Below are 18,244 nucleotides of genomic sequence, written 5' to 3'. Positions count from 1 at the left end.
AAATAGTGAGCAAATAGTGGGTGATGTGCATTATTCTGTTTCTGAATCCACTCTACCCCACTTCTAATGGGCTTCTTTTGTTTGTTTAATTCGTATTCCTCTGTAATTTCAGCCTGGGCATGGCCTATCATGATCTCTCCAGCCTTACCAATATCACGAGCTTCCAATTTAGTCCCATTACTAAATAGTGATTTCTCTGAGTCCAAACTCCTAATTTTTAAAAAATGTTTATCTCAAGGCACATATTGGAGTCAAGCTATGTAATTCAGAAATGTTGATCAATCTATGAGATTGGTGGCTCTCAGGTCAGATACCCATCCCTAACTGATGAATAGCTACTAAAAAGCCCAATCATGCCAATCAGAGGGTGCGTGTGGAGAAGCTTCCCTTAGAAAAAGTATAGGTGAGGTGGTGGTAGAAACCATAGGAAATAAGTAGGAGGTAAAGCTATGGAAGTAGGAAAGGTCCCCAGGAGACCAGAAGAAAAGAGACCACACAACAGGATCTAAGAAATAAATGCATACAGATTGGCCAGAGCAAGAGACATCAGTACAAGAAATTAACAACAACAATAAAAAGTAAGAGAACCAACAGAAATATAGAAAATAGTATTAAAGAATTCTATGAAGAAGAAAGTTTGAAAATGAGACAGTATTTCACAACAACAAATGTTTCAACAAAAATATCCATTCATTCATGTATATACACAAAATATGCCTCAATAGTAGAGGGGACACAGGATTGAGCAAGAACAGGTCCTTGCTCATGTGGCAGAAGAAACAAATGTTAATAATCATGCAAATCAAAACGTAATTGCAATGATGAGATATGCTATGGAGAAGAGGTGTATGGTATTCTGAGATCCTAGAATCAGAGGACAACACTGTGAAAGAGTTCGATTTCAAGGAAAACTTTGAATTGATACCTGAGCTGAATCTAAAAGGAGATTGGAAATCACACATTGGTGATGTGGAGGAAGGAAGAGCAATGCAGAGAGAATGTGTAAAACTCCTTTGGCAAGAGTGAATACAGTGGCTGATAAACGTCCCTTAGGTGGCTAGAGTGGAGAGAGAGGGGCTTGACATTACCTGTATCAAGAGGTAATGCTAGAGATGTATACAGGAAACAGGTACCCAGAATCTGAGGGTCCCATGAAGTTTGGTCTCTTGTTAACCTATGTGAAATAAGCTGGAGGGGAAATGGGGTGGTTGACATGATCAGATGAATATTCTGAGATGATTGCTCTGGCTGGAATAGGCAGGAAAGAACATAAAGTGCTATTATGCAAAATTCTTTCAGTTAGCAAAGTTCCCACTTATACTAGTTTAAGGGAAAAGATCAGTTGTTGGCTCCAAAGCTATAAAAGCATGACTAAGAACAGATATTCAGGTATTTGGGGATCCAGACACTTAATAATGTTTTCTGGAATATAGCTCTTGCATCATAGCCATGCCTTGGCTTTCTACTATGTTGGCTTTATTTTTAGACAGAATTTCTTTTCTTGGGGATGAAACGGTAGCTGGAAATCTAGAGTAAAACAATCTTATATATTATCATCCTAGCAGAAAGAGAACTTTTCCCCCCTTATCAATCCAGCAAATATCCTAGGATGGACACTTCATGAACTTGGTCCATGAAACAATCATTATGTCCAAAGAAGAGGACATACTTACAGTCAGTCCTGAATTATTTGATCACTTCTAGAGTCAGTTGAAACAGTCGCTCCCACATGAACTAGGTGGCCTGAGAAAAAGAAAGGGACAGTCCCCAAGGAAACTTCAGATGCTGTGTCCAGAAGTGGGAGATCTAGAGAAGATATGTGGTGAGGAGACAGATTAAGAGGATCTTATTATATTTATGGATAGAGATAACCACAGTTTGATTGAGGATAGAGATTTGAGAGATATTTAGGAGAATAAATCTATAGGATTTTGTAATGAATGAGAGAAGAGATTAAGGGAGATTAATGTATTAGGAGTATGTCCTAAGTTTCAGGTTTACACAACTGGTGATACCATTCACTGAGGCAGTCAATACTGAAAGGGAGCCCTGTTCAGAGGTAGAGAGAGAGGTGGAACATCATGAGTTGGATTTGGAACATATTTAGTTGGAAGTGCCCCTGAGACATTAAAAAGATGTTAGGTGATATCTAGGCTGCAGGTATAAACTTATCCAGAATAGGAACAGTCAACTGACTTGAAAGGTGTTTTGACCTTGGATATGGATAGAAGCAGAGCCAGATTACAGTGAATGGGTAAAATGGGTGAAAGGTGAAGAAATAGAGAGATAAATTATAAACTAGTCAGTGTGTTAGATTAAATGTGGCTACAAATTCATTACTATTTCTTGCATTGAAAAGAGGAGTTTAATTTGCTTTTCAATGATTCTAGACTAGCTTCGGTAACTTCCTTGACCAGAAGAATGTTCTGGGACTTCCAAGGCTATGTCATAAAAAGATTTGTAGCCTCTGCCTGAGCCTCCTAGAACATGTACTGTGAAGGAACCTAATTAGCCAGTCCAAACAGACTGTTCTTAGGCAAATTATTAAGCTCCTTAGCCTCAATTTCCTTATTTGCATAATGATAAGTGCTCCATAATTACTAGTTGCTGCTTTATCATTAGTGCCCACTTAATCAATAATGAAATGAATTAAGTAGCATAAATGGAGATAAAGTTTGACTTAATTTCCTCTTATGAAGAATTATTTTTGTAGGATTTTAACACTATAATAATGTTAGTAGTAACTATTTCTAATCATCATTTACCCCATTTTACAGGTATGGCAAATAAAAATTTAAAAAAGAGCAACACATTAATCATTCTAGACCCAGGTTAGACTTTAGATTAAACGCTAGATTCTTTGCTCGGCAAATGTACCATGTTAAACAACTAAGTCACTAGTCAACTAAAATATCTATAATCAGAATTTCTAAAGGAAGTACATCTATGTTCTATGCTTTCTGCGATAATGTGGAAATATTCAGTGGTGATGTTTTCATGGGGTTACTTTGCCACTCCATCAGGGCCCTTCAGAAGTTACAAATCGCTGTGCTCTAGTATCATTCCCAGAAATACCACCTCTGAAAGTCATGGAATTAAATTACTCCTTTAATCTAGTAACTGTTATAACTCCAAAGAGAGAATTTCAGGAAAAAATACTCTCAGATCAAGTGTTTGTAGGAATGCCATCTTAAAGAAGAACTTGTGGATATGACATAGCCACCAATTTTTATCTGACTCACATCTTTCAAATAAGAAAATTAAAAAAAAAAACAAAACAAACAGGGGCACATGCTGGGATGAGCACTGGGTGTTACATGTAAGTGATGAATTACTAAATTCTATTCCTGAAATCATTATTACACTATGTGTTAATAACTTGGATTTAAATTAAACAAATAAGCAAACAAACAACAACAACAAAAACAGGGCAATCAAGATATCAAGACACCTTGATTTATATAGCAGTTGACTTCCAAATAGCACTTCCCAGTTTCCATAACCTCACTAACCACAGTTTTCCTATGTAGCCAGTAAGTTTGTGCTTTCCAGGCATGAGGAGAAAGGAGTCACTTTTTGACACTTATTTCCTGGGAAACCCCACTCCAACAGGTCTGCAGATAGTAAAGGGAACATTTTCCTAGCTTCTAGAAATTTGACTGCTGGTTGCATTTTCCCACCAGCTGAGATGGAGTGGTCTGATACAAGCTCAGTGGCAGTTCAACTGCTCATTCTTAGGGACTTACAGGCAGCAAAATCCTGCTCTTGCTTGAATACTTTGCCAGTGTTACCTTTCACCACCCCCTCCCCCCTTGGTTTTAAAAGGAGCCCGCCACCTTTCTTGGAGAAGAGACTTTTCTGGGTCTGGACAACTGAGGAGCCGATTCTTGAAGGTCTTTTGTCAAAAAAGTACATGTGACTGTATGTGATATGCTGTGCCAAGCTGTTTCCTGAATAGAAGCCAGACTTCGATGTTAACACACTGGAAATGAGAATAATCCAGCAATCTGGCATGGAGAGTATTATCTTCCATGGCACACTGGTCACCGTCTATTAAATCCAGACCGCTAGAAACCTAAACACTTTGAGGCATTATAATTTTCACTCAAAGTATCAAATACACTAACAAGTTATAGAAACATCTGGAGTTTGGTGAGACAGAAAGTTCATTTTTATTCTCCTGAATTAAAATTACATGAACTTCTTTGCTTGTTTTTATTAAATGGAACAGAGTATGGCAATGTGTCTTAACTTAAAAAAACAAACAAACCAATCTTTGGATTGTCCCTTTTATTCTAATTCTACTGAGAACAACACCAGATCTCTAAGCTCTCCACAGAAATATGAAAAAGAGAGTGTACCTACCACAGTGTCCAATGATGTGAATAACTCAAACTTATACTGTAACTACCATGCCTTCTTGAATTCTCCTCACCTCAAATCCCCACACTCCCGAACCAAGGGTGAGGAGAGATTTACCTGTGTGTTAAAAGTCAGCATTCATATCAGGGCATGATGCTCATGGTGACAGGTGGCTACATTATTTTCTGAACTCAGCCCTTCTCCTCTCCCTCTCTTTATGGAACAATTTCCATTCTTTTAAGCCTGATGTCTGGACAAGTGCAAGAAAAATCGTATCAGAAAGAAGGGAAAACCTTCCTGAGCAGAGTATAATTGCCAAGCTCTATCAAGGAGTCCAGTTGGTTACTATACGTAAACACACCCTTAGCAATTTTAAACAAAAGTCCAAATTAGAGGATGGAACAATTATTTCTTCTCTCTGTGAACGGTTACTGCAAATGCCTTAAGGATATTTCCTTTTTATCTCTCTCAATGGTAAACTTGTGAGAATTATCTCAATGATTGTCTCAACTTCATTTTCCACTTAATTGTTCTGTTTTTTATCTCAATTCTTGCTAAAGGATATTTAAAGTGCTAAGCAATAAAAATGCATGTCCATCACACATGCACACACAAACACACGATGATTAATAGAATCGAAAGGGCTGTGAAAAGACAGAAGCCAATTGCAGTTTGCTTCACTTTACTATGGCGTGTGTAAGTCTTCTTTTTTAAATATTTATTTACTTATTTTTGATAAAGGGAGTAAGAGCACAAGCAGGGGAGGGGTCGGGAGACGGGGACACAGAATCCGAAGCAAGGGAGCAAAGGCTCGGAGTGGTCAACGCAGAGTCTGACAGGGGGCCTCGAACTCACGACCTGTCAAATCATGGCCTGAGCCGAAGTTGGCTGCTTAACCATCTGAGCCACGCAGGTGCTGCATAAGTTTTCTTATTCCAGCACTTAACAACAGAAAAAAGATCAGCTCAATATCTTTAAATATTCTATTGACAATATTAACATATTCATGTATCAAGATATTTTCAGGCAACTAGATAAAGTAAATATGATTTGACTCATGATTTCTAAGGTACTGTGTTATAATGATGTAATGTTGTTCATTCTTGTCATTTAAACATGTAGTCTTGTCCTGGACAACTTCGCCTTTCCCTCCACACACACACAAGTCGACATTATGTGACACAGTCTTAATATAAAGGAAAAAATGTATTTACCAGCCTTCCTTGAAAGCTGATTAAAATAGAAATGTTCTCTTCACATGTGACATCAACAGGTCCTAAGCTGTGTCCATGAGATGGTAAACATCCTATGTAACCACAAAGCCAACTATTCCCCTCATTAAAGATCTCACGTCAGTGACTGCTAATTCCATTAGGGGTGTTTTGTGTTGTTATTGTTTTTAAACATGAACCAAAATATTTCATTTAAGCCATTTTATTTATGGTGGAATTTCCAAAATTTCATATATCTTGAAACTATCCACAAAGTACTATTATGTGCTTACATTAGAAAGAAGCATTTCTTATAAGAAGAGATCAAAATTTATACCGTTAGGCAGTATCATTGTGTTGTTATTTAATACAGTATCACCAAAGGGTTAATAAGAAAAACAAAAATATATTTAAAGTTTCCTGTAACTGATTTCCAGCCGTTCTAACGTTTTAAAGAAAAAAAAATAAAGATCTAACAGTAGACATAATATTTTGATAAGCCATATTTATAGAAAATATAAGTTAAGCATTGCAACAAGCTACCTTCAATGAATTGCCCCTATCAGAGAAGAATATTATTGGAACTATATATCTAAAGCAAAGAAGGCAGTAAAGTAGGAGAAAGAGGAAGAGAGGGAGGAGGAGAAAAGGAAATAGAGTATTAATTGCAATGGTGATTCTTTTAGTTAAATACACTTTCTGATAAAGTGGCAAAATAATATTTACAAATTTACAACTGCGAGGAAATCTTTATATACAAGCTGTCTTGCTTTTGACCTTTTTGGGCTTCCTTCCTCCTGGATAGTAGGCCCTCCTGGTAGAACTGATCTAGACTACGTTTTCAGTTCATAGCACATGATAGATGAGCCTGGAATTAGAGGCCCCCGGAGTTGCAGGCTGTGAATCCGTGCTGGCAACTGGGGAGAGAGAGGCCGGGTCCTGGAGAGGCAGCCCAGGTTGCTCTGAGTTGGCGATTCGATCCACTATGCTGGATAAACAATCCAAGCTGGATAAGGTGCTTTTCTCTGTGGCGTACACTAAGGATACAAGGAGAAAACCATTAAAAGAAGAATCCCAAACAGAGAGACTTGCTTACATAGCCCCTTAAACTATAGGTCAGCAACTTTGACACCCAGAGGTCAGGTGGTCACAGAAAGCCTGATGCAGAAATTTGCAACAAATATGTAACAATTCATGAGGGGTGAAGTAGGGAGTGGAGAAGCCTCCCAGTAAAATTTCAAACAAAAGTGCCTACGTGTGTGAATCTGTTAGGGGGATTTTGGACAAAAGATGTGTATATACCTTGCTGCACCAAAACCTCCCTATAAGAACCATGCCTTCTATTCCCTTCCCCAGCACAGCCTGGAAGACTAGTCTCTGCTTTGACAGGCTGGATTGTGACGTTGAACTGTTTTGTAACTCCCCTGAAGTCACCACTTCTTACCATTTGGAACATCAGGACAATAGATGCTGTCAAAACTGCTGCTCTTTCTGGACCAGACAGGGCTGTTACACTCGGGCTATAATGCAAAACACAAAGGAAGTCTGTTTTCAGGTTTTGGCCAAAGATGCTCTGACCTAGAGTGAGGCTGTTCTTGACCACTAGCTCAGTAAATTGACCACTCTCAACCCGACCTTCATTGCCTCGATTCAGAAGCCAAATCGTAAGGGCACTGAGGTCAATCTCTGCTTGAAGAAGAGAGCAGCAGCAATGGGAAGCGGGAGGGGGTGGAATCCGGCAGCAATGTGCATTGGGTTAACCATGCAAAATGGATTGGAGTAGAAGGAAGCCACACTAATTCAGGGAGAGAACACTTTCCCAGGGCAAAAACACATTAAAACCTGGCAGCGAAGGAGCAAAAACACCCTCTGAAAAGAATGCATCAACATCTCTTTCCAGCTAGGCCTCAGCAGAGCAGGGCCTAGGGCCATGTGGGCACTTCTCTCCATTTCTTCATGTAGTTATGACTAAGGGGCAGTAGGAGCTTCAGACAATTGCCTTTAGATACTGGTGTGTGGTGGGCCTTACTGGTGGTGGCATATTTTAGAAAGAAGAAACTGAGCAGTGGAGAAGACAGGTTATTGATCATTAGCAACCACCTATCTTCTATGACAACCCTTCCCTACAATGTTCACCTAGAACCTGGGAGGAAGTCCAACTAAAATCCTGCTCAACAGCTGTTTCCTGGCATCTTTCTAAATGTGGCACCTCTCTTCCCCACCCCCATCCCACTATCCACCAAAAACCAGTGAATATGTGGTTGCCACACCTGGTTTCAAGGAGATGGAAGACTTTTTGGAAACGACTGGGGTGACCAGCGCTCTCTCTTACCATGCCGTCAGAGCAGTTGGAGGTGGGGCTGGTGGGCTCGGAGCAACTCTGACCCGGCAGGCTGTAGTAGTTTTCCACCTGCTCCCTCAGCAGCTCCTGCAGGCTCTCGATGTAGCGGATGGCGTTCCTGAGGATCTCCACCTTGGGCAGCCTCTGGTTGGGGTTGGTCGTGGTGCACCTCTTAAGCGTCTCGAAAGCCTGGTTGACCTTCTTCAGGCGCCTCCTCTCGCGCATGGTGGCAGCCTTCCGCCGGTCCATGGTGGTAGACTTTCTCTTGCATGCTTTGCAAGCCCACATGAGGCAGTGGCCGGCCTGGTGGTGGCCTGTAGGTGCTCGCACGTGCTCATCTTCATCTGAGCCTTGCAGCTCTGATTTATGCGCCCCGAAGGCAGCCCCTCGCGGCTCAAAGTCATCCCCGAACTCGCCCTCGGGGGACGGGATGCAGGAGCCATCATAGAAGTACTCAGAAGGTGAGAACTGGCAGCCATCCATCATTTCCATCCTCCGCGGTGAAGCAAGTGGTGCACTTGGGCAGCAGCGAGAGAGCCAGGGGAGAAAGGAGAGCCTGACGCCTTTGCGGGCCTGCGGCGGAGCTCCCTGGTCGGTTTCTCTGGTAATTAACAAGGGCAAACGCCTGGCGGCCTGGGTCGGATGTGCTGGGGTTGGGGCTCTTTATATATTCTTGGGGGAGGGAGGCCGGCCCCAGTGGCCAGGCACTATTAGCATATCCCACCACAACCCCCGCAGGGGCTGTCTGGGCAAACCTCCGCCTTTTCTCTAGAGACAATTTGTTGTTTACAGCCCCTTTGGACGCTAATGGTTTTACTGCATTTCTGCCGGGGAGGGGCTGAGGGGGATCACTCCCCAACCGGCTTCCTCACACTCTCTAGATTACCGAAACCAAGGGATCACTTAAAGAGTGTCAGAGACACAGGAACAATGTCCATCCAACTTTTTGGAATTGCTCACACATAAAAAAAAAATATATTAATAAATTAACTGACATCAAAGGCTGAACTGCCTTCCCCATCTTGGACGTGAGTAATTACCTTATTTTTACGTGTTTGTTTCTCTTCTACATGAACTTTAATTATCTCGGGAATTTTGCAGCCAGTGGATTGAATAACTGGTGCTAAAAACTTGAAGCGACACTTTGAATCATGGAGTGAATCTACATGTTAAAACATCTGTTCTGATCAGACGGTCACTTTATAGGCTCTATGTTATCAGAGGGTGGGCAGGAAGGTTCCTTGTTTCCAAGACAGGGCTTACTCTGAGTTCCCTCTACCTGTCTGTTCATCTGAAAGGAGGTGGGGGCTCAAGGGCCAGGTGCCTGGAACGGTCTTCCCTTCCTTCCCGGCTTCTGCACATGTTTCCTGAGAGCCTCCTCCTTTGTACCAGGCCTTTGCTAGACCCCAGGCCAGCCAAGGATCCACACTGACCGCACCTCTGTGATTTGTATTCAAAGAAACTGCGTTTTAGACCGCGACCTCCCTTTCCAGGGGCGCGGGTTTCCTTCCTCCTCTTTCTGCTCCGCCTTACCATTTCGACAGACTAAACAGCCACGCTGGGCTTTGGGGTCGCTAATTTTCTGCTTTCAGGCGAACTAACACCGTTACAGATGCATCCCAGCTGCCGGCACAGCAATCCTTCTCGGCCAGTGTAAAATTTCCAATGCAGACCTTGAGTAACTTCACACACTTGGGCGACAAAAGCTTTCCAAAAAAGCAATCGCAGCGGGGTCTTTGGAACTTTGGTGGGTAGAAGGAGAGAGGGGAGGGCTGCCATTTAAGTAAGAATGAATCCATTAATCGGCTTTTCCCGTTGCTCCTCCACCCTTAACCAACTTCCAGATGCCTTGGGGTAGGGGTAGGAGGGGCCGGTACTGTTTATGTACAAGAAAAACCATCATTTAAAGTCTTAGTGGTCTTAAGTAGTGTGAAGTTTTGGACCAGAGCTTGCAGCCCCATTAAAATAGGAGGGAGTGTTCTCATCTCCATCTTCAGCCATCCAGTCCAGTAAGGGTTGTGGCTCCAAAGTAATGGGGAGGGGTGCTTTCTTCCATTACTTTTAAATTATTTTCCTCAAGCAACCCTGGCTGGCTGATCCCAAATCTGCAGGGATCAGAGAAGTGCTTTTTCTGGGTGAGATCTGCTCTCCAAAGTGAAGTCTCTGAAAAACAGGGGTGGTAGAGGGACAGTCACTAAGGGTGGCTACAATGATGCAGGGCTCTGCCCCCTTTCCCACGATCATTCAACCCTAAGACAGAGACAGCACCATTTCCCTCACCGCCCTGAAAATCAAGGTCCCTTTCACGCCAATGCGCTGCTTAATTGCCTGGCCAGTGGGAAATCCATCTGCACCTTATTTAGCACTATTAACAAGTGTGTGCCTTTGAAATGAATAGGGTACCAAGGGCTATACTAGATAAAAGAGTTAAGTTCCTAAAGGAACAAAGACTCCATCCGCAATGCATACACATTGCTACCTCTGAAATACAATAATGTCACCCAGGAATTCTCGGCCAAGTCACATAGGTTCTGGCTCCCAGCAATACTTGCACTTTCTTTGGCTGTGGTACAGTTGTTATGTGCAGATATGGGCACAAATCAGCTTGCAACTCAAGGTTTAAGTGGAAGACCTCCTGCCTCTCTGCGGATTTCTTTACCCCAGGCACCCAGTGTGCTTTGTCCTCATCCCTTCGTGTGGTATGTTTGTAGCAAACACTTATCAAGACTTTTGTATTGCCGAACACCGTTCTCAACCCTTTCCTTGTGTTCACTCATTGACTACTTTGGACGACTCTCTGGGAATTATTTACTAGATCCATCTTTAAAAGACGATAACGGAAGCTCAAGGGGTAGGTTGTTTGCCCCCGGGCACACAGGATTAGAACTGAGCATCCAGTCCCCTAGAGCTTGCGCTCCTACAGGTGAATTTTGTGGGTTTTCTTTGGTCAATGCCAGCTCAGGGCGCTTGCTTAGAGCTCCAGAGCAGAGACTCTTAAAGGCTGGGTCGCTGGCCTCTATCCCTCAGCTCTGGGCCTGGGAAGATGCTGTCACTCAGGAGGCTCTGTCAGTAATGGTAGTTTCAGAGGTTAGGGCTGTCTTTGGTAAGGTGATCTCAAAACAAATGTACCAGAGTGCGCGGACGAGCGGAACTAAAGGAGCCGCGAAAACACTAGCGCCCGAGGGCTTAATGGGACTTGCTGGGGTGGGGGTGGGGGTGGGGGTGGGGGTGGGTGCCGGGGGCGGGGGGAGGACAGGGTCCAGGGTTGAGGACCCTTGGGACTCAAGCGCTGAAAATAGGATCTCAAAACACCAAAGTAAAAAATGAGACAAAACTTTTAAACTGATGTCAACGACGAGAGGCAGAAGAGAGAGGAACCAAACCAAACTCTAAAAACCAAAAACCCGGGACAGTATACGAAGAGGGGAGGAAGCCAGTGTTGGGGGTCCCCCCTCCCCGCCCCGTTCAGGAGAGGTTCTGCTATTGTTTTCCAATGGGACGTTGTGTAAGAGAAAATGTAAGAGAAAATGAGAGAAACTGGAGCCATACAGAGAAAAAACAATTTCTTGAGTGGAGAAACTGAACGAAGAAGTATGAAACAAATTAAAAATCACTTAAAAAAGAGATCTTTTACTGATTATTCGGGTGCTCTTTCTCAAAATCAGACTAGACTGACTTTTGTTCCTTGCAGAAAAGAATAAAAATACTGTTTTCCACTAGTCAGTGAAATGGATTTCTTTAGGTACAGAGGAAGATTCATTTTCTATGTAACCAAGTTGTTAGAAATGACCTTCCAACACTAACTACTAGGAAAGCCTTACGGTAGGCAGATGAAGGGAAGAAAATTAAGCCATGCACGGTGTTATAAAAGTATGCCACCCAAGGTTCTAGTGAAATATGGAGATTATTAGATTTTTTTCCACTTAACATTCTGAAGGAAAATAAATGCATGTTTGATTTTCTTACAATTTAGCCTTAGTAGGTTTTAATTGCATAGACCTTTAAGTAATCACCAACCTTTTTTTTGAGAACTTATTTTAGTTTAAGTATTATGGCAACAATCCTAGTGTTGATGGACAGACCCCACCAGTGAAATGATGCTCTTTTCCTAGTAAATTTGGCCTACCCTAGGAATTCTGCATTACTGAAAATTCTCTATGCTTCTCTCACTGGGAGAAACCAAATATACATAGAAAGACAAGTCCATTTCAATTCGTTTCTGCCTCCGTCCGAGATCCTTAACAACTCCTGGACAACTCTAGTTGTTCTTGGGATTTGTGCTTATCATATATGACTTCACAACGTGCTAAACAATTTCAAATTGCTAGTAGCTCTGGGAACCAGGCACACCTAAGTAAACACATTAGTACCTGCCAAAGCTGCTGGAAGAATTTGTGGAGAAGACAGCTGAGGAAGACATTGGCCTCTGCTCGGATTCGAAGACTCCCAGGAGAGATCAAAGGCGCACGGAGGGACTTTGAGCAGCCTTGAGAGTAGAGCAAGGAGCCGGGCCTGCAGCACTATCTCTGTTTGAGCACATGGCACAGCTATTCTGTCTCACAGGCTGACTCTGAACTAGGCTTGCCAAAATTCTCTTTTTCCAAATGAAACCTCTAGGACCCAGTGGTTTTTTGTTTGTTTGTTTTGTTTTTTTGTAGCTCTTCTTTGAGTTGAAGGGAGTGACTGGAGGGTCTGCTGGAGAAATGTCTTGATGGCTTGGCCCTTTGAGGAAGCAACATGTTATTGTTAATTTACTAATGCGTTTGTTAGATTAGGAAATGAGATATTCAAAGTTTAAACCTGAATATTATTTAAATATTTTTTGCCCAGACAGGGTGTTCTGGGAGGAGAATTTTGAGATACATAAATGATATAAAATATTGCTGAGAGAAGAGCACCAATGGAAAAATTGTAACTTTGAGTCAGAAATGTCTCAGCAACCCAAGACTTCTCTGGCAGACTCCATGGTAGTTGAGAACACTGAGTTTCAGCACCATGCTCCCCGTTCCCCATACATATGAAGGGCTCTGAAAAAAATATGTATGTAAATGGGCCCATGAAACCTAAGTGAATTTCAACTATGATCGGGGTTGGAATTCAATGATCCAGGTGTGATGACTAAAGTTAGTTTGAAAAAGCTCACATTTGCCACTATACAAATTATGTCCCTAGTAATATACAAATGAAAATCACACATTTTAAAAATATTTGATAACATTATGCCTCCCTCTGGAACAAGGCTCCATTTAAATCCCCAATTGCTTATCTTTCCAAGTTATTATATGTTGATTTTCTGTTTCCGTGGCCCTGTTTGTTTTGGCTTTGGCCTTAGTAAAGATTATCATCATTAATATCAAATGAAAACATTTTAATTGCAAACACACCAAGGATTTCATTGGAAAGCCTAATATGTCAGCTATAGCAGTAGAGGTCACATGAAGTCTTTGGGAAATATTTGCTCTATTTAACGAAAAGACCTCTATAGGCAAAACTTATTCCAAACAATTTCTCAAGTTACCTAGCTAGGAGAGATAGAGAAGATTGGGTTTGCAAAGACTAAATAAAATCCATCAGCAGATAAAGTCCATGAATTGATAAAAAGCGTTCTGCTGAACAGTTTGTAACACAGATCGTCTTATAACTATATGTACAGTCATAAAGTAAAGTAAATAACCAGTTCACCTGGTCGTTTATGATATTTGCTTTCAGTTGTGGCATCAATCTGTAGCACATATATATGTAATATATATATACATACATATATATGTGTGTATATATGTATATTTTAGACACATCTTTATTGTATGTATTTTATATATAATATGTACTGTGTACATACATACCATGTATATATATATATATAGATAGATACACATTTGAGGGAAAATCTATATTGATTCTCAGGGAAAAAAAGCAGAGATGCATAATAAGCATGGTTAATGGCAGTACAAACCACCAAGACATGTTGATAGTCTTACATGTTCTGATTGGATAATTTGAAATGCTTTACCGCTTATCTTTACTTCAATTCTGCCCTAATTTGGAGTTCAGTAGCTAATGACTCTTGAGAAAGAATGTTTGGAAAACAATTGTTACAGAGAGCCAGTTATTCTAGTCCACAAATGTTCTTTATTTCCCAAGGCTTCTCTTTCAGGGAGCAGGGCGATTGAGAGAACAGGCTTGAAGCCACTGATGGGTTCTGGCTCTACACTTAAAATGCAAGAACATCTCTGTTCCCCAGAAACTTCTCAAAAGAAATAAGAGTTTCTCTCGCATGAGTAGTTGTAGGATTATGGGTTAATATGTAAAATGCTGAGAATGAATCATACATATTGCTGCTGATTTCATTGTTATTAATAGTTTCCCCAAGTAGCGCTGCAAGGCAGTAAACAGTATCTGAAGGAACTGTGGCTTCTGGTGGAAGAGAAGTCTTCTGAGGGTCAATTTAGATTTACTAATGAAAAATAAAGAGAGCCAATGTTTAGTATTTAGTTGGTTTAGTATTTAGCCGATGTTTAGTGCTCTGCTTTGGCTAAGCAAGAGCTTGACTGTGTGTTGCCTCAGTGAAATCTTCACCCCTCACTTAGGCACTACTACTGTTGTCACCATTATTTACAAATGAGGAAATGGGAAGAGAGGAGCTGGGATAGCCCAAGGCTACAGGGTAGCAGCCTGGATTGAATCTAGGTAGTCAGTGTCCACGGGGACTCAGCCGTTTGCATCCAGGAACACTCCCACCTGCTTTTCTCAAACCTTTGGGAGAGATTATATGTCAGTGTCCGTTTCCTCTGTGAACCTTTCTGCACTTTATACATATTCTAGGCGAAACTAGAATTATCCAGGTGCTCAGAAGACAAAGTAACTATGACTTGGAGAAGGCCCTTGGAGCCAGAAAAGGGGCAAGATGCCGCTCCATGCCTGCAGTGGGCGCTGTCTGTGGCGGTATCTGGAACTTCGTTGATGTGCAACAGGAACGTCCAGACTAGGGTGTGTTAGCTTGGAAGCAAGACTGGGCTGCGAAATACTGAATAGGATTTGATTTTCACATTTGTAAACGGAAAACTAGCTGTAGGGGAAAAGGGGAGGCAGAAGTGAAGGGTGGGGAGGGCTGCTGGAGTGAAGTGGCATTTACAGAATGCAAGCGAGAAGTAGCAGTTCCAAAGAAATGGCTTGGCCCTCTCCTCGGCTTCACTTCCCACTGCGATTCTTGGTGGTCGTTTCTTCCTGAAGTTACAGGATAAACAAACCTGGCACACGTTGTAAAATCCCGGCAGTGAGGAGCTCCTGGGGCTTCAAGCCTCTCTGGGGCTTTGCTATTTGGTCCAGCTAAGAGGTTTCATGTGTGTTGTTGTGGTCTTTTGCCCTCAACCATTTAACCCTTCCCTGTCTTGAAGCAACCTGTCCCTCAAAGAGGCCTCCCCCACCTCAAGAGACAGATTGTTCCCTTCTTTTATCTTTCTATTTGCAAAACAAACTCGAGCCACACGGGACCTTGAGGATATATTCCAGTCTTCTAACCACCAGTCTAATTCAAGAAAACTAGGGAGGGGCCAGAGACCCGGCTGGGAGGCCAGCGCCAGGCCCCGGTACCCGGATGAAGGACGTTTCTCCATGAAGGGCGGGGCCTGGAAAGTCAAGGAGGGCAAGGAATTTGCGCTAAATTAGCTAAAGATTTTTTTAGGCAACTGAGAGTTTTTGTGTGGCTATTTCTTGCAACAGTGAGATTTTACTGGATTGAAAATCCAGCAGTTATTGGGGAAGCAAATCACACCCAGATCTCCATCCAGATATAGGACAGTTAAAACATTAAAAAAAAAAAAAAGGTACACATAAAAGGAAAAAGGGCCAATTCCTTCTGGATATTCTTCATTTTTAACCACAAGTGTCGGTCTATAGGAGATAGAAAGGTGAGCAGTTTAATTCAGATTTAGGAAAACAATCCATTTCCTCCCTTTAAATCAGCCTTTAAGAAAACACCTAAGTAAACGGGGTGGTGTGGCATCTAAATTAAAATAGGGCTCCTCTTGATTTATGTGCACATACTCCCAAACATATTTTTCACTTCAGTCAAATCAGGACCAACGTGGCTCAGAAAGAAACTTATTTTTTAATATTACGATATCAGGATCCTCGCACATTTTATATGCAATCCGTCACTCCACATTTAAAATATATTTCTTAGGTTTACATAAAAAAATGAAAGTACTAAGATTACTTACAAAAAAATACATTCAGTACCACTAACATGTAGATGCAACGTTCCCACTTTGCTTCGGACAGGAATGAACTTCTTTTGAACATGGCACAAAAAAAGATCAACGTAATAAAAGTAGTATGTTACACAACCAAACAAAAACAAAGTAAGGCCACTCGCGGTTCCAAAAGTAAAAGCCCAAGGCCCAGAGGCTTTTTCATCTGCGCGTGCACGACAGTTTCTGAGAAGTTTCTTTGTGAACATGTCTCCTTCCCTTTCATAAACTTGTGGGTCTGGGTTCCTAAATATTAATGTAATGTGACCCCATCTAAAGGATTAGGCGAAGGAGGGAGGGTGGGATCTTCCTGCTGTGTGGAGAACATCCCAACTCCCGCTCGGAGTTACTTCTCCACCACCTCTTCCACGCAGGGGAGCTTGCGTTCCTCCGAGGAAATGCTGTCCACGATGGAAGAAAGGCATCGAAGGCTACTGGAGGCTGACGAGTCAATGCTTGCCCCTCCTGAGCGCAGAAAAAGAAACACACACACACACACACACACACACACACACAGACACACACACACACACACACACAAGCATAGCCCCTAAGGAATGAAGAACGAGGCGGCTCCGGGCGAGCGCGAGGCGGTTCAAGGCAGTGCGGGAGGACCTGGTCCCCGCGCGCGCGAGGAGCGCGCTCCTTGCAGGGCGCGTCCCAGCGCCGCCACGGTCCGAGCCCCCTCCACCCTTTCACCCCTGCCCTCCCTCCCGGCCTGTTCTCTGGCACAGCCCAGAGCCCTTCTTTTACTTTACCTTCCTTGGCAGTTATCACGAGCCCCCTGGAATGATCCGAAACACTTGGCCACTGGGAGCTGCAGGTGCGCAGGAAATCCGCACCCTCAAGCTGGAGAAAAACCAAGGCCGCAGAAGATTAGGGAAGAAACGTCGGTTCCGGGGAGGGAGTGGGGGAAGCAGCTTTGTGGGGGCGTCTCCCCTACTTCCTCGGGCCGGGTACGAATTTCCTGCCTGTTGCAGGCACCCCGAGTTCACGGGTCACTGGGGGGTTCATTAGAGAGGGGGCGGGAGGGGCGGGCGAGGAACGGGAACTGGAAAGGAGACCCAGCAGCTGGAGGTTAAGGCCCCAAGGGAAGCGTCTAATCAGCCTTTGCATTCCCCTGCCCCGGCAGCAGCCGGGCTTACATTCTCCTGCTTGGGTCTGTAGCTGAAGGGGTCCACCCCTAGCTCCTGCATTTTCTCCTGCTGATCCAGCTGATGGAGCAGGTCCTGCAGCCGCTCTATGTAGCTGATGGCGCTCCGAAGAATCTCCACCTTGGGCAGCCTCTGGTTGGGGTTGGCCACAGTCCGCCTCTTCAGGGCCTCAAAGGCTTCGTTGATTTTCTTTAGTCGCCTCCTCTCGCGCAGGGTGGCAGCTTTCCGCCGGTCAGTGGGGGCAGATTTTCTTTTGCAGGTCTTGCAAGCCCAGATCAGACATTGGCCGGGGCAGTGGGGCGGCTGCAGGCCCGGGGGCGCCAGGACATGTTCCTCTCCGCTGCTGTCGCTCCCAGCTTCCGGGGGCATTTGGTCCTGGCAGGGGGACAAAGTACCATCACTCCCTGGGTACAAAGGAGAGCCCTCTGCCACTTCTAATGGCTGCAAGGTAACATTTTCCCCGTCCAAGTAGAAGAAATAGGAGCCAGTTTCAAAAAGGTCCATCATCATGTTCTCCTCCTTGGCCTCTGACTCGGTCTGAAATGGGTGATGGGCTCAAAAACCCAGAGGAACCACCCAGATGGCATTTAATTAGTGCGGTGACATAAGTCGCCCCAGCTTTATATATAGTAGCTCCTGAAACTCAATCCAACTTTTAGCTGTCATGGAGCATCAGTCTACCAATGTGATTCCAGCCAGTGCTCTCTTGAATATCTAGTTTGAAAGAAACTAGAGAAGTGTCACCTCCAGGAGGATGGGGCAATCTGTATGCGGAACAGGTTAAAACAAAGTACTCGGAGAGAATCCTACAATTTAAATAAAGCATTGAATGCCTCCCTTTAAGATAGTTTAGATGCTAACCTGTTTACAGGACAACTTCAAAACAACTGGGGATTAACGCTGCTCCATTCCCCTCCCCCAGGCTCA

General features: G+C 43.3%; 2 protein-coding genes across 2 annotated transcripts; both read right to left on the bottom strand.

The window, feature by feature from the left end:
• Nucleotides 1–6,419: 6,419 nt before the first annotated feature.
• Nucleotides 6,420–8,406, bottom strand: MYF5 (myogenic factor 5). Its single transcript, XM_039235542.1, has 3 exons — nt 7,906–8,406; nt 7,018–7,093; nt 6,420–6,610 (listed from the first exon to the last, which is right to left on the bottom strand). Exons 1-3 carry the CDS (start codon nt 8,404–8,406, stop codon nt 6,420–6,422), a joined length of 768 nt encoding a protein of 255 aa, XP_039091473.1.
• Nucleotides 8,407–16,509: 8,103 nt separating this feature from the next.
• MYF6 (myogenic factor 6) lies at nt 16,510–17,827 on the bottom strand. The gene is made up of 3 exons (XM_039235540.1): nt 17,309–17,827; nt 16,922–17,012; nt 16,510–16,628 (listed from the first exon to the last, which is right to left on the bottom strand). The coding sequence occupies exons 1-3, from the start codon at nt 17,825–17,827 to the stop codon at nt 16,510–16,512; spliced, it is 729 nt and encodes a 242-aa protein (XP_039091471.1).
• Nucleotides 17,828–18,244: the final 417 nt, after the last annotated feature.

Source organism: Hyaena hyaena, unplaced genomic scaffold, assembly GCF_003009895.1.
Source record: "Hyaena hyaena isolate Hyena2069 unplaced genomic scaffold, ASM300989v1 scaffold_99, whole genome shotgun sequence".
NCBI classification, from domain to species: domain Eukaryota; kingdom Metazoa; phylum Chordata; class Mammalia; order Carnivora; family Hyaenidae; genus Hyaena; species Hyaena hyaena.
Note: the sequence above shows the minus strand (reverse complement) of the source record. Positions and strands in the feature narration are given on the sequence as shown.